We start from the raw sequence: 16922 nt of genomic DNA, 5'->3' as shown, positions 1-16922 counted from the left end.
CGCCGACGAGCGGCCATTACGCCCCGCTTTAAACCGCCAACAACAATGCTGGCGCGGGTAAAGCGGGGGAACAAACCGGAACATTTGCAAGACAAGATGAAAAATTAAGAGTCATTAATGATTTAAAAATGCCAATGGCGATATTCGAGCATTGAATGCTAATCGCTTGAGAGCACGGTGTTCATTCAAATGGCTGACTGTACGTGTTGGGAAGAAAAAAAAACTCTGGCACTGCCTTTGCTCATCTTCAAAAGCGACTTTATGCACACACAACATGGAAAGGATTCATTTAACAGATTTTCATTTTTTTTTAATCTCCTCATTATGAAAGTGTCTCTTGGAAAAACTGCTAAAAACGGTGACGAAGTCAAGGTGATTAGCAGAATTGTTCGGTGAGCTATCAAATGAATGCCTGATCAAAACAGTGAAGGAAAGCAGCTTGAAGAGATTTTCTCACCAAAGATAACCGGGCGTTTATTCGAGTGAAGACGCTGATTTTTAATTACATTCTTGTAACAATTTATTCTAAAATGGAACCGTATAATCAAAATGTTACTTGCACTTGTAATTACCGGTAGGTGTATTTGAGATAACGGTAGCCCTTATTGTTAATTGCATTCTTGTATCAGTATGTTTTTAAGATAGGTACAATATTTACATTTATTTGGGAGGAGGCTCTCATTTTTAACTTACATTCTTTTATCAGCTGTCTAATTTACCTGTACCATAAAATAAAGGGTTTTTATAAGGTAAAGGTATATTAGAGGTAGGTAAGGTATTCATTATAAAGGAGGCCCTCATTTTAAATTCCATTCCTATATCAACATAATTCACCCAGATCATAAAAAAATAAATAAATAAATAAAATGAAAACTGTATTAGGTAACACGGCATAGTAGAGGTCGAAGAAAGTTTATTCGGAAGAAGGAATTCATTTTTTAAAATGCATTTTCAAAAATCATTTTTAAAAACGGCATTATCCTAACTATTGTATTTAGCCAGTATTTAGCACAACCGAAACAGACTTATTTGAGCGAGATAAGGTGTTTATTGGAGAGGAGGCCCACATTTGTCATTGTATTACATAGCCACATCAGATTACTCTGACCTATTTCTATGATAATGACAGTTGCGCAAGGTACGGGCGATGCATGGTGGGATTTTTTTTTTTTTTCTCCGCACAGATGCATTTATTTGAGGCGCGGTGGCCGCTATTTGAGGATGATTGCCGAACCAGTCTGGATGCATTGCAACCCGACAGACACTTACACAACACGGATGTAATGATTCATTATTTTCTGCAATCACACTTTACGCATGAGAGGTGCAGGTTGAGTTGCTCTCAATTAAAGTGGTTCTCTTTTTTTTTTTTTTTTTTTAACACCGCCCCTTCAGGCAACTGACATTTGCCTTGCCTTTGTTCTCCGCAACAGGAAATAAATGCCTGAGATGGGAGATGATGGACGCATAGACCGAGTTTGTGTTGGTTGGCACGTGGAAAATGCACTGCGGGGCGTAACGGTTACAAATATGCAAACAGCACTCTCAATAAAACCAGACGCTGACATTTTTATCATAAAATCATTCAGTATAATAATGAATATTATCTGATTTGATTTCAATTGTATTCGTGAAACTGTGTTCAAATCAAATAAATTCAAAGGAAATAGATGAAATCTTAATACAATAAAATAAAATAAATGCAATTTTGTTGTATGTAAAGTATATCATAAATGTATTATTTTATTCTTTTACATTTATAATTTCATACATTTTAAACAAATTGATTAATTAAAATCAAATGAATTTATTACAGTAACTTTTAAATATACGATTAAAATAAAATACAATACTGTTTGTGATAAAAAAAAATGTCATTAATCATATTTCATTCATTTGATTGAAAAAAATAAATTAACACAAATAAATGCAAATAAAATACAATACACCTAATGCAATAAATATGTGACAAATGACAATGTATTTAATTTGTATGAAATAAAATGAAAGAAATACAAATACATTTAATTAAGATAAATATACTTCAATGACTAAGAACAAATTCCGTTCTATATGTTTTGTGTACGTTCGGATTTTTCGTGAATCGCGATCCTTATTTGCCTGAAAAGATGCCTTGGCATGAATTTTCTTTTGAGGAAATGCTCATGTTGAAGCGAACGACTGATGAGCTGGTGTGAAGCGCTGCAATGCGTGCTCCATTTAAATGAGACAGACATTAGCCAGTCGCCTGGCGCCGGTCCAGGCCGGCCTGTGCTGTGTTCTCTTCTATCTGCGTCGCACTGATTGATGAAATGAACTCGGGGGTCCGGGGAATTGATTCCTGATCCTCTTCCCCTTACACCCCCTGGAATTCTTCCCCCTCTCCTCCTCATTCGAGTTCTTTCAGTGACGGGGAATGAAAAGAAGGCAAAACAAAGGAGGGTAAACTTACTCGCCCTGTGCTCTCAAATTTGACGAAATATTGCGTGTGCTTCGCTTTTTACATGTTCTGCTTCACCAAGTGGCTTTGCGAGAGGCTGTCAGGTTTATTGTCGTAGCAACGACGGAGATGCTATCGTCCTTGCGAGACGGTGGGCCGTCGGCGCGGATGTCATTATGGTCAGTTTACTACATATTGCTGTCTCAATCGATATCACGACGTTTATGGCGAATCATCGGATTTCGCTGCCATGCTCCGCCCGTACGCATTGATGCAAATGCTTCGCAATGTAGCACTGGACATCTGTCAAATTCTTATTGGAAAAAGTTGTTTTGAAGGAAATAGCCAAAAATGAGCCTAAAATGGCTGTGACAAATCAAAAAAGCGGACTTCCTGTTTTTTTCTGTTTCTGCAATCGATGGCTCATTCATTCAAATCATATCTTTAAAGCACAATCACACACACGCGCACAAAAAAAAAAATCTCTTTAATTTTTCGCAATTCTAAATGTTGCTTTTTACTTAGCTTTCATCCTGATTGTATTATGAGTGTGCTGGGTAAGATTGGCATATGTGTGCATTTGTATTTCATGAAACCATGAACGTGGATGGTATGACAAACAACAACTTCTCGGCTACGTTGGTTGTTCGCTATGGTGTGTCAGCAATGGTTTTGAGTCACAGTGACTGTAAGAAATAAACGTACTCTGCCATGGCCAAAATAACTTTTAAAATGGCTGCATCAAATTAAAATGGCAGACTTCCGACTCATGTCATTGAGGCTTTTTTGGTGTGTCTAATCCTGATAGACACACCAACCGCAGTTCATGTTGCAGAGTGAAACTGGCTGTGAGGTCTGGACTTTATTTAAAATGTCCAGAATTACTTTAAAATGACCGCATCGAACTTAAATAGCCGACTTCATGTTTGTTGTACTGCATGGGCCCTTTCGATTGAGACTTTCTTGTGGATCTCCTAATGGACATGCTAAGCAAATTTGCTGTTGCTAAGTGAAACTGGCTTTGGCTGAATTTTCCCCAAATTCTCAGTATCGAGCATGGGCACGTCTTCACAAAGGCAATTTCTTTGGCCGGTGACTAAGAAACGAAGCAATAACGAGACAGAACGCTGGAGAAGCTTCATGTGGAATGATCGCCATGCCTCTCGTGTGCATATCGCCATTAATGTACTGAATAACTTAGTCTATGTTAATGTAGTGTAAAATCCACAGTCAAATAAATACGCTATGAACGGTGACGCCATACTGAAGGGAATAAAAAAAAAAAAAAAATCCTACTTTTAAGACTCCGATTAATCAGCCAGAACTCTCGCACTGCAGGCCAGATGAGTTTTCTGTTTACGAGGATATCTTCATCTTCCGACAAATTGACTCGCGAGGGGGGTGGGAGGTGGGGTGGGAGTGTTCTTTTATCATCGAGCCTCCCTGGAAGGTCACGCCGCCCCGCCGTGACACTCCCCCTGGTCATCCTCGCCAACAAAGGTGTCGCTTTAATGAGGGGCTTCAAAATCCTCCCTGGGTCCTACAAAGTCACACTCGCTTGGTTCCTACTAAGGCATGAGATGTTTTTCATCTTCTGTGGCGGAATTTGCCTGCAGCCTCAACTTCCCGTCAAGCCGACTAAACGGAAGAAAGCTTTCGGAGGTGCTCGCTAAAACACGGACGGACGTAATCGCCGTAATTGGACACCATTAATATATCCTCCAGGCGCCATTTTTACCGCGTTTGCTCGCAATCAAAAGGCCGCTTTCCTACACAACACGGTGAGGTGATCATTATGTGCTCTGTTGTCAAAGCGTCATGTTCCCTGCGATTAAATTGGCTGTGATACACGGCCTGAGAAATCACACGCGGCGTTCAGCGACTGGAATCGTTTTAAAATTCAGTCCCTGAAGCCAGCTTCACTCAGCTGCGTGGAATTTGGTAGGCATTTCTATTATGAGCAGAGCCACAAAAAAAGCCTCAAAGATCCAGCTCGGAAAATACACAGAATGTCTGCCATTTGAATTCAAAGCGGCCATTTTAGGGTCATTTCCAGGGGACTTTCCAACATGAATTTGGAGCATGGAGCTTTGATGACTGAACGCATCATCATGGAATTTTCTGAAAATTCAGGCCCTGAAGCCAGTCTTAGTTGGGAACATGAGATTTGGTCGGCATGTCTATCATGAGTAGACCCCCGCAAAGCGGCAAAGTTTGATGACTAGCCATTTAGAACGCAAAACTCACAAAATTAAATTGAGCCCACATCGCCACATTCACTTAGCTAGTTTCATGAAATATGGTATAAAAAAAAAATTTTAAAAAATCAAACCGATTTAAATCAGCCACGCAACCGTATAAATCCCTGTTAAATACTACTACGACAAGTGTACCGTAGTTTAGTTTTCACAATATAGTAAAGCACAACGTTAACCATAATTTACGACAGTTTTCATGGTCGGAAAAAGAAAACTGACGACAGCAAAAATGTCACCCGCGGGGAGCAAATCACGCACTCTGGCAGCGGCCTTGCAAAGTAGCTGAGTGTTGTGATCGAGGCGGTTTCCCAAAATTGGGACACTCATTCATTATGTATCAGGACCAATCATAACATGCCAGGACTTTAGCTGACTTCGGAATTGACTTACTTACTTACTTACTGGAGTCGTCGCTTTTGGTGGCTTAAAAGCTTTAAGTTTGGACGAATAAATCAATGGCGCTAAAGTACTACAAAAATGAGATCATTTGGATTGAAATGAAATTGAAAAGAGAATCCAAGTGACCGTTCCAGGCAAATCACAGCAAATGTATAGGGTTGGTCGGTTGACGAACCACAATCTGAGATGACAACATATTACAGATGACTACCTGGTAAAAATAACTAGAGCAACGATTCCCAACTACTGTGTCACGGGATCGTCATCATCAAGTGTGCTGCGGTAAACAACGCAATTACACTTAATTGGTCGTGAAGTATCATTTGCGGACTACGAATCAGATATCACTGTTCATCTACCTATGCCGGTGATTAATAGCGACAGGCAGAACAATTAAACGTGCTTCCAGTGGAGGGAAGAAGGTACAATTAACCTGAGTACCCACCAGTTGCCATTCACAATAACAGTAAGATTTTACACGACCTATTGAGTGAATTGACACCTGATCTCCATCATATCTTTATATAGACTTTAGATGACACTGAACAAGAGAGGCTTGTGGGTCAAATACGACCAACAGCACCGATGAAAATGGAAAGCAAAAAAAACAAAAAAATGAAAATCCACATACCTGCACATAAAAACGGCAGGAGCGTTCTCTCTTCTGCAGCTGTCGAGCGGAGAAAAAAGGCGATTGTAAGCAGAAGAAGTCAAGTATGTCAGGCGAGAGGATGAAATTCACCACCATGTATCGTGCAGCATCTGGAGTAACTTCACAGACGAGTTGCTAACCAGACACCCCACTGACTTCCACTCACAACTCTTGAGCTGGAGTGTTTCCATCCCCTAAATAGGTTTGCCAATGAAACGTACAGTGAATGAATCAAAGCCATTCAAAAGCCAATCGACTTTTCGAGCCGTTTGCTCGTCATAACGTTAGCAACAGGGCAATATGAGACTTTATTCGGAAGAGGGTCTTATAAAATCCTCGCTCCTGCCTCCCTCTTACACCGATGCTAAAAATCTCAACGGGGACATCTGCGTCTTGAGTCCGGAACAGGTGTTGTTCCGAGTGAAGCCGCCCGGGCATAATTAATGGCGGAGATTTGAATTTCACTGCCGATTGCAATTCGCGTTTGGCCACTCAGCAGCTACGCAGTCATTATGGCTGGGCTCTACGACCAATCGATGCGGGGGATAAACGGGCCTTAATGGCAAGCATTGACCAAGGATAGGACCACTTCACTGCTGCTTCTGGGGGGAATACCAATGAAGGTGGGGATGAACCAGGGGCGGAGTCATGGGTGGGCCTGGGTGGGCACAGGCCCACCCAGATTGACGTGTGAGATTCATGAAAAAAAATTAACACAGAATTTGTGTTTCATGGTGGGTTTTTTTTCTTGAATATTAAGAACGGCATCATTGTGGTTGTCCAAGGAAGATGAACTACTACTACTATACGATGTGTTGGGATTGTGCTCAGTGAGAGAAATATTCAGGCCCCACCCTGATTTTTCCAGGCCCCCCCATTAGCCAGGATGAACGACACCTTTTGTCGTCAACGGGGCAATGGAATTGATCCCACACCAGTTGCGGCGTCGCTAGCGATGTTAAGCGCGACATCACGAGTCGGAATACCTTGTTGAGGCTCCGCGCCGCGCTGTCCTTCCCACCCGGCGTGAGGTTGCGCAACTGGACATCGAGGAGATCGACCAGCTGCACCATGGCCCTCACCGTGAACATGATGTCCCCCGCCTGAAGGTTGCTCTTGGTCAGCTCGGCCAGCTCGCGGGCGATCACCGCCGCCGTCTCGCCCGCTTTCAACTGAAACGGCAAGCGGCGGTTGAAATGAGCGATGGCGGCCAGGCGCGCGTGGCTTCGCACCTGCGGGAATGAATGGCTATTGCCTCACGGCAGCTGCAGATGACGAATGGCGGCACAGAAACCCGTGGCCCCGCCAAACGAATGCAGTTTAGCCTTTGCGTTGAGCAGACTTGCCGCTTCCGTAAACTCAATTAATGCCGTGTGTACACTGGGGGCAATATCACACGCAATTATGGAATTGCAAACTATTAGTGAGGGATCTCCCTTGATAGTGTTATGCCTTTATGAAAGTAATATACAAAAACGTTGCCGCTTCAGGGAGGAAGGGGCTAGAAGACCGACGGTTTCTCGGTGCTTCTATGCATTCTAAATTTTTGGCCATCTGCTTTGAGCGAGCTAACGGATTACGGCGGATTCTGCATTTTTATTCAACGGCAGCCGTTTTCAAAGCTGAGTTCTTATTGATCACCGTTTCAGAGCATTTTGACTGAACTTTCATGACTCACAGAATATTGTGTTCTGAGAGAGCATAAGCATCAACCCTACCAAAAGAAGCAGTCGACTTTTTTTGTTTTCCCAGAAGAAGAAAAAAAAAAGTTTATTTTTTCCTAGTTTTGTTTGTTCTTTAGTAATCAGCAGTAGAACACTAAATTAAATTCGACTTTATTCATAGAGCGCTTTAAAAACAACCACAGCTGCATACAAAGTGCTGTAAAGTAAAAAAGTTGCACATATAAAGACAGTTAAAACAAATTAATAACAAGACCGGTAAACACAATAAAACAATGCCAAGCCTCAGGCTGAGTCGACAGTCATAGAATAAAAATGTGTTTTGAGTTGTAGTTTTAAAGATGGACAGTGAGGGGGCTTGCCTAACCTTTAACAGAAGGTCATTCCAACACGAATTTCTGACTAAAAAGTAGAGAAAACAAGATTTTGGTGAAAAGAAACATATCAGGTAGAATAGCTATTTGTTCAAAATTTGGTCTCATACTTTTTTTGTTTTTTAAATGTTTGTAATATTTGGCGCATTGATGCTTTGTCTCTGGTAAGATTGGGCAAGTGTACCTAATGTTTTGACTTGAGGCACTCCTGTTAGCCAATCCCTAACATATTTCATTTAGCAATATGGCGATAATGATGATAAATTGTGATCACTTTTTCTCACTCTGACGGTGATAGTCGTATGGATTCTTTTTATTTTTTATTGCCACACAGCTGTTTATTAGAAGCCCAAGCGCCCACACACACTGACATCCCTGCAGCTAATCAATAACATTAATTGAGCAATTAAGACCAGACAAAGGAGAAAAAGCCAGAAAATCTTAGGTCCTCGGAGTATCTTTGATTTGCATTGTGCTTCGATCCTTTTTTTTTCCAAACGCGGCCAACAGGAATTGAGGGCGTTCGGATACCTTCTGGCTGATGATGTTGACCCAGGGGGAGGTGCAGTTGCTGAAGTCAGGCCCCTGAGGGTCCCAGTAGCCCTCGGGACCCACGCAAGAGTAGGAGGCCACGCCTGAGAGAGGAGGAATAACAACAGCCTCATCAAAACCTGGCACTCGAGACAAGAGGTTTTGGAGTGCAGGAAAGAAACACAGAAGAGAAGAAAAATAACAAAGAAGAAAAATAGAAAGACAAGACCAAGCAAATTAATAGAAGAGAAAGTGAAACCAAAAGGAAAGAAAAGTCATAAGAAAAAAAAAAGGAAAGAAAACTCAAAAATAAATTGGAGTGGAGAAAAAGAAAGCAAAAGAAGGAAAAGGACAAATAGAGGAAAAACAAGAGATAAAAGCAAGGGGAAAATAAGTTGAGAGGCCACGGTGCTGTCATCACAAAAGAGACAACAGGTGAGGTGAAGGGCAGAGAAAGGGGGAAGAGGGACAAGAAAGGAAAAGGAAAACAAAACAAGACAACGGGACAGAAGAAATAAACAAGAGATAAAAAATAGAGAAAACCAATGACAAAAAAAAAAAGCAAAGATCAAGCATGAACTAATCAAGTAGAGCAAATGCATCATGGTTTTAAAAGCTTGCTATAATCAAAGAACTCAAATGAAGAAGAAAAGCAAGAAGAAGAAAACAAAAGCGAGCCGAATTTTGTGACATCATCGTGTCCTTGCTCGTACTTGGCCGCTCGGGGCTCGGCTGCTCGGCGAGGCGCACCAGCGCATCTATTTTGATTGACATATAATTTCCTTCCCCTGTCCACCTTAGACAGACTTATGTTTGATGGCTTCATGAGATAACAGTGTGTGTGCGGGTGTTTGAACGCCTCTGCATGAAAGCCAGGGATCCGGTCGTCTCGAGAAAAATCTACAGGGGACCAAATTGGCCTTGGCTCCTTTCTCGGGAAGCTGGGGTACATTGACCCTATGGCCCTCCATGCTATTGCCACATCGGGGGTAATTGTGCGATTCCCATTTATCGGGGATCTTGACCGAGAATGAGACAGCAGCTAGCTGACTAGCTAAATAGTTCCCCAAAATGTTGCAAAATGTTATCGTGGATTATATTTGCATATTAACAAGCAGGTGCATAGTGTGTGAGGTGACCAGGAAAACAACCGTGCACATGCGATTTGCTTGACTGACGCTGTGGCATCTGCTGACTAACGAGCCGGCTAACTAGCCTACTCGCTAGCATTTTGCTTACGTTTATGGTGATTACAACGGGATACAAGTGGTCACTCAATGTGTGACAACTATATAATTCATTTTCTTGACTGACATCGCCGCATCTACAAGCTAACTAGCAAAAAAGACCCCACTAGCTAGCGAGATAACAATTAGCTACATTTTATTTTGAATTACGAGTAATTACCTTAACAAGTGTTCAAGTTATGTGCTAATCAACACCACGGCATCTGCTAGCTAGCTTTTTGTTTCATTAGAAGCCGTATAACGTAATCCAGTATATTTTGATATATTTATGATGTGTATTTATGAAAATGGACATCACCTATGGTCCCAGGAGGACAGGGCATCTTGGCAACCACTCCCTGCCCCGTCTTGGGCCAAGAGATGTCCAACATGACCAGAGGATTACAGTATTCCACCCTGACGTTGGGAAACCTGGAGGAAGGTGGCGACCGTTCGTCGTCTCCCGTGCCTAGGCGTCCCACCGGTGTCTGGGCCCTCGGGGGGGCCGCTGCACCCGTTGTCGAGGTGGCCGTAGTGGTGGTGGACAATTTGGTGGTTCCTGTCCTGGCCGCTGTGAAGGTGACGGTGGTGGTGGTGGGACGAGTGGTGGTCCTCGTGGTGGTGGTTGTCGTGTCCATGTAGACCATCACCGAGGATGAAGACTCTGGATAGGAATTTGAGGGGTGGGGGCAACATCGTGTCAGGTAAACCAAACCATAGATATAAAGTATATATAGACCACACCGAGAGTTAGTTGGTTCACATTTTGGAAATACAAGAATCTACCCTGTAATCGAATGTAAGTAATTACAGCTTCAAAAGTGTGCAAAGTGATTGCCTCTTTCTTGAATATATTTGAAAAACAGGCACGCAACTCACACAATCCTCCGAATAGACTTTCCCCGGCTTCCCTTGTGAACACCTGCACCTGAGTTTAGTGTTTTCATTAGTGGTAGAGCTGCGTGCTTTGTCAAGAACAGATCCTGTTTTGAAAAACCTGCCATAGATAACCATGTACTGCGCGTTGGAGCAGTGTACCGGCCATAAAGTTTCTCACACCCTAGTCTAAACAGAAAAATTTCTTCCCTCGCGACAGTTTCGCAGCCTCAAACTTATGAGATGTGGCGCTGACTGCAAAACAGTTGCTGTATCTCCAAACAGCAAATGAATGAGTGAGGCACCTCCACCCATAACTCCACTTTTCCACATGCAACATGGCGGCAACATTGATGTACGATTCAGCGCTCGAGACGGATATACGGCTATGCGACGTGAGCCAAACACGTGGGCTTGTTGCGGACCCCCGCTTGCATAGCTAACGCACTTCCAGCTGTGTTGTCTAAACGCATCTGCATTTGGCATGCTGCTATTGTGGACCTCCAGACACTAGACAAAGCGGGACCCTAATTTCCTGGATGTGACGGCCACTCCAGGAGGTGCTGGCTAATGAGGTTGTTTACCCAAGACGAGATGACATCCTTGTAAATGCCGACAAATCTCCACACGCACTACAAACTCATCGAAATGTTTCTAGGGGAAAAAAGCAGTCCCGCTGATAATGGAATCGATTATGTAATATTGTAATATAACGTCATTAGTATTAATTTGTATCTCTGGTATGCTGATGTAAGAAAAAAAAAAGCAAGTTTTATGCTAATGCTAACAGAACACCACACTTGGGCTAACAAGCAGCATGTAGCAGCTAATCAGAATCTAATTAGCCTCAAATGTGTTAGCCTATATGTCTCTACTGAAGAGTTTCAGAACAAGTTGACGTTGAAGGTAAAATTCCTGCTTGACTTCACATGGAACGACCCAGCAAGACATGCCTCAGCATTGCACATCCCGAGTAAGTGAAAGGGAGCCCACAAATATAAAGAAGCTCCATCATCCCACGGGGAGTTTGACAGTCCCACCCATCACCGGGACGTTAATAAAAAAAAAAAAAGCCCAAACATTCAACATCATTGACGACATCAGCGCGCAGATTTCACAAGCATCCATCTCGTCGGCAAGTGCACCCCAGCCGCCGGCGTCTCTGCAATAAGTCCATTATTCATGAATGACCATTGCGCATTTACATTTGAGGAGGAGTGATGACGACCTCAAACAGAGCGCATCCGGTTCTCGGTAAATAGCGGCGTCAATTTGGCCGTAATTGAAATGAGCCGGCGGCGCTCACATACTGTAAATGGGTCATTCCAGAATTGGAGGACATTGAAATGAAATTTCAAATAATCCATGCAGAAAATAGAGGGGGGGAAAAAAACCGCTTGTTGTGTTAATTATAGTTGGCCTGTGACAAAATGTAATGGTTGCTGTAGAAAAATAAAATTGCAAAATATAGCTTAAAATACCAAATAGCTATTGGATTTTTTTTCTTTTGTAGTTCCCTATTGATGACAACTTACACATCAAATATAACAGATACAATATTATAAATCAGCTTTATGGGGAGGGGTGATTTTTTTATTTGATTTCGTCTTTGTCAGATATATTTCAAATCACAATTATGCTTTGAAGTTGTGTCCCTCCACATACAAGCAACCCTGTTCCTAAAACCGTTTTAGCCATTAAAGGATGAGAAGAAAAGTGAGCAACATGATTCAGCAGAAATGACAGCATCAAGATACAGTGTTTGCGTTGAACATGGTTACAGCTAGCCTAAGTCCTGTCTTCTATTATTCATATTTGTTTAGCCAAAATGGAGTGTGAACCTCAAAGTAACACAACCCCATTGCCCTGTTGATATCAAAGTTTTTCTTTTTAACTTTCTTTATTTAATTGTAAATCAATAACAGGGTTGCAACCATACTCAGCAAAATGTACATTATGGTGAATCAAATATCAAATAAAAAGTGCAGCATTGAAGGTTGAGCTATTCACCTGTTTTTCTTGGCTCTTTTTATTTTTTTAAAGAGAAAATTCAGGCGGAAGGTCAGTGAAGGCAACACAAGTGCTGATAAGCTGGTGGTGTGCACATGAGCTGCTTGGGATAAGGGAATTAAAGTATTGGAGCGGATGCAGGATGGACAGATTGTATCATTTAAAAAAAAAAAAAGCCATCTCAAGTGAAAAAAGGCAGACATATCATGCAGGGATCACAAAATAAAAAATTTACATGATATGTATCACTATTGTCGAATCATAGCACAGGGAAAGGCATGATTGCAAGTCCCATTATGATGATGATGGTATGTTTTATTATTGTATTGATTTGTAATTAAATGTGCGTATTCCCATCAAAATAAATTTTAATGTTATTGTAATAACACACACACACATATACACATATATATATATAAATATATATATACATATGTACACATACATATACACACATATTTACACACGTATACATATATATATACACATATATATATACACATATATATACATATATATATATACACATATATATACACATATATATACACATATATATACACATATATATATATATATATATATATATATATATATATATATATATATAAAAACAAAATTTAAAAAAAGACAAAACATCAAACACCATCAATAGATAATTATTTTCCATTATTGCAAAAAAATTAAAAATTAAATAATAATGGCCTACATGCAGATGTGCAAATACCCAATAGTAATAAAGACCACGAGTAACTTAAGAGCCAGTTGCCATTAAGTAAATAAATTGCACTTGGAATAAATGAGACCTGAAGACTTTTTGTCCTCCTCTTAGGAGCCATAATACGATGGCTTAAGGACAAAAGCTGAAACTCATTTTGGAGTGGATGATATATAACAGCATTTGCCTATTTATTATAGATAGACATGAGCCCTTACTATCATGAAGGAGAGATTCATCGAGACACTGACAAAGTCATGGCATGGCCAAAACAATTCTTGTTATTCTCACTTTGCAATGGCTTTCACATATATTGTTGTTTATCTCTGGTTATTTCTCAACGCATCACAACAAATCAAAGAACGCTTCACCTTCAGGAATCTATGTGAGCTTCCCAAATGAGGGAATGGGAATTTTTCCTAATCTTGTGAAAATGGAGTTCGACCATCATAGTCGCCACGGAGTTTGATGAAAAGGCTCCACATGCTGTCTAATTATGTTATGGAGAGTCCTCTGATCATTTCTACTTTGCTTTAATGGCAACATTTACAAGAACAATAATTAAAAAAAAAACACACAAATAAATGAGCTTCATAGCCCACCCCCACGCGGAGCTTTGCGCTTCATTTCAAAGCGAGCTAATTAGCCCCGTCGCTCGCTATCCCAAGGCCCTTGGCTCGTGCAATTAGATAAGCCGGCTCCACTCGGCTCCGGGAGGAGGAGGAGGCATTACCAAACGAATCCGCTACGTGGAACTCGTCGAAAGTTTCGCAGATCAAACGAGGCCCGAAAAGGGCTTTCGGGGGTAGCGAGGAATTAGACGGGGAAAGTGACTCTTTCCAGCCTTGTGCTGAACCCAATTACCTCCTCATTTGAGTATTGCAACCTTTATGCATAGTTGCACCTGCAATCGGCACTTTCAAACACACCCGAGAAGATTGGATAGTCGATGCAAGATGTCATCCATTAACCCACTTATGTCAAAGTCAAGGCCCGCGGGCCGGATGTGGAGGTGGTTTTCTACGGCCCCTGGGATGATATTGCTTTATTATTAGATCCGGCGTGGGTAGCAGATGTGATCGGGTCCTTTGCGCCTGCCCATGACGTCACGCTTTAAAATATATTGTAGCGTCTTCCGAGAACACAGACGTAGTTTAATTATAACGTTTTTATTAGTCCAACCGGCTACTGTGGGCCGCAGCCGACGGCAATACAGTACGACAACCGTTCAGTTAAAAAAGAGCAACGACTCTCCTCTTCGTCCTCCGTTACTCTGGCTCGCATGCCCTCCCATCCAACGAGCCGCACGATGCATTCATTAACCACGGAAACAACGCAACTTGGCAAGACACAAATTCGACCACAACACAGACAACCCAATACGTTCCACCATTTCTGTAATATATTTCTTTGCATCTATGTTTGCCACCCCCCGGCTATTGTCATAACGAGCATTACCGCTACTTTTGCGAGGCTCGTCCTTCGGTCGTCTACGTGCCGACTGAAGACTTCACGTCACTTTTCGTGGCTTTCAGAATTGGATTGTGGTGAAAAGTTATTCGGAGTAAAACACGCTTTATTAAGAAATACTTCATTTTGGAAATGTCACGTTGTTTTATTATTAGTAATTGTTGGCATTTGATAAATTCATTGAGTTTCGATGTAGTAGTGAGATGTCCCACACTGTGAGCAGGCATTGAACTCTCCTCGAGCGCTAAGTGTTGATAGCGAGAGACGTGGTTTCTTTTCTTTTTCCTCCTTCGGCACAGCTAGCTAGTAGTTAGTTTGTGCCAGCAAACTCAGTAGTTGCAGATTTCCCGTGTTTCACCACGTTTGTTGTTGTGTGTAAATGTTAAAAAGAGTTTAATCATTTAGGTTCGTGTCAGGTAACTGCTGAACATAATAGCCTGGATATGTTCTCGTGAGTGATGTCACGTTGATGAACACTAGTTAGTTATTTCGGCTAGTATGCTAACTATTCTAGTGATGAAACGTGAATGTGTATTGTATTGTTTGGCTGTTTAATTGCTCAATACGGAGAATTGTAATGTTTAGGCATTTTGTTAACTAATGGATATGCATTGGATGATGTTGCTAGGTTATTCTTTGCCTGTGTTGTTGCAGACCACAATAAATAGACGCGTCAAGTGGAATACAGGCCTGTGTTTTCTGACAGGAGCATCCACATTCATACCTTGCCACTCTAAAATAGAGTCAGATAGAGACATCATACCAATCATATGATCCTCTCCGTTTTACTTCACATTATGTACAGTTCATACAATCTTGCAGCCCGAGTCAACCAGAAAATTGTTTCCAGTTTGGCAGGAGAAACGCAAACGTTCCACGGATCTTGTTTCACAAGACGGGCAGCGGCTTCTTCTCGGGTCACGAGCGGAAGTGACGTACGTAAAAGTAGCAGTAATGTACTTTATTTTATTTTTTGTTTAGTAACTCCGAACATAAAAACACAACAGACAGGGGGGTGACAAACATAGAGGCAAAGACAGAAATACAGCGTGACATCATCAGCAGGCGCGAAGGACCGATCCAAACGGGACATTTTTTAAAATTTCAATGAACATTCTATCAGTCCGGCCCTCGGCTCGTCACAAAAAGTTTTATTTGGCCCTCCGTCCATTTGACTTTGACACCCCTGCATTAACCTTTTTTTTTTTTACTTATTTATTTTTTTATTTGCTTCCCCTGTTTAACATCTGCTTAATGGGATCTCTGTTTATATTTTTTACTTGATGCGCACTCCAAGTTAGTATGGCGGGGGTCACAATGGTATTAAAATCCATCATGCTGTTTCCCTGGACATTTTTAAGAAACTCCTCAAGCACCATCTGTTCACCAACGCATGCTGCATATTTGAGAAACAGCAATACGCACGCGCACACACACACAAATTTTTGATTACCACTTGAAATACCTTTAAGCAGCATTTGCTCCCATGAAAGGTGCTACATCCACGAACTGTAAACCACAAATACTGCTCAGGTCAAATTTGACCCGTTTTGACATTTGACAGCAATAAAATAACCTAAATGTCACTTTCACAATGAAATCTGATGACTTTTCCCACAGCCACCCAAAATATTTCAAAATGTTATTCTTCTGAACAGGTGCTGCGATATTTTTGTACACTGAGGCTTTTAAGGGTCTTATTTCAAGCTATTTTTTCCCTAAATATTTTAATAGGATATTACAACTTGGTATTGAGTATAAGAAAAAGAGGTACACTAGTTTTAAGATATCGGTGTTGTTTTAAGTTAACTTGCCCAAATTTTCCTGGTTTATTGACGGCTAATTTTGCCTTAAGTACTCTGTTTTTATCGTGTTTTTATAAGCCCAGGTTTTACAACATAGTCAGTTATTTTTCAATGGTATGTACTTAATTTTATTTTGAATTTTTTTTCACTATATTTTAGGATTTTGCGGTTATCATTTTCTCCACAGACTAATGTTCATGACGACTCGTAGAGCAATAATCGCAAGTCAGGAGGAGAAAGTGCACAAAAGACAGAGAACGACCAAAGTTTTGAATCATTAAAAGGTACAATGTCCCTACTGCAAAGCAGAACGGACTCACGGAACAGCACATCTTTTGAGCCCGCACAATTATCACGCAAACATTGTACGCTAATTTAATATAGCCTACCGCCGCTCGCTATATAACGAATCGTAGTCTCTCCACACGTGGTCAAGGAGAGACAGCCGTTGGTGCACTTTCAATTGCTTTACAAAAACAAA

The 16922-nt window shown here is 41.3% G+C and overlaps 1 protein-coding gene across 23 annotated transcripts in view; it reads right to left on the bottom strand.

The window, feature by feature from the left end:
* Nucleotides 1–16922, bottom strand: part of LOC147151059 (adhesion G protein-coupled receptor L3) — a 129110-nt gene that overhangs the window by 34513 nt on the left and 77675 nt on the right. For all 23 annotated transcript variants that reach the window (XM_086014345.1, XM_086014360.1, XM_086014274.1 and 20 more), the window contains 4 exons: nucleotides 9882–10226; nucleotides 8337–8440; nucleotides 6736–6921; nucleotides 5729–5767 (listed from right to left, as the gene is read on the bottom strand). In XM_086014345.1, the coding sequence (XP_085870471.1) occupies nucleotides 5729–5767; nucleotides 6736–6921; nucleotides 8337–8440; nucleotides 9882–10226 (674 nt within the window). The remainder of the gene's footprint in view (nucleotides 1–5728; nucleotides 5768–6735; nucleotides 6922–8336; nucleotides 8441–9881; nucleotides 10227–16922) is intronic.

The sequence above is a fragment of the Filicampus tigris genome, chromosome 2, assembly GCF_054856515.1.
Source record: "Filicampus tigris isolate MCC_2025a chromosome 2, RoL_Ftig_1.0, whole genome shotgun sequence".
In the NCBI taxonomy this organism is placed as follows: domain Eukaryota; kingdom Metazoa; phylum Chordata; class Actinopteri; order Syngnathiformes; family Syngnathidae; genus Filicampus; species Filicampus tigris.
The sequence above is the reverse complement of the archived record's forward strand: the minus strand, read 5'-3'. Positions and strand labels throughout refer to the sequence as shown.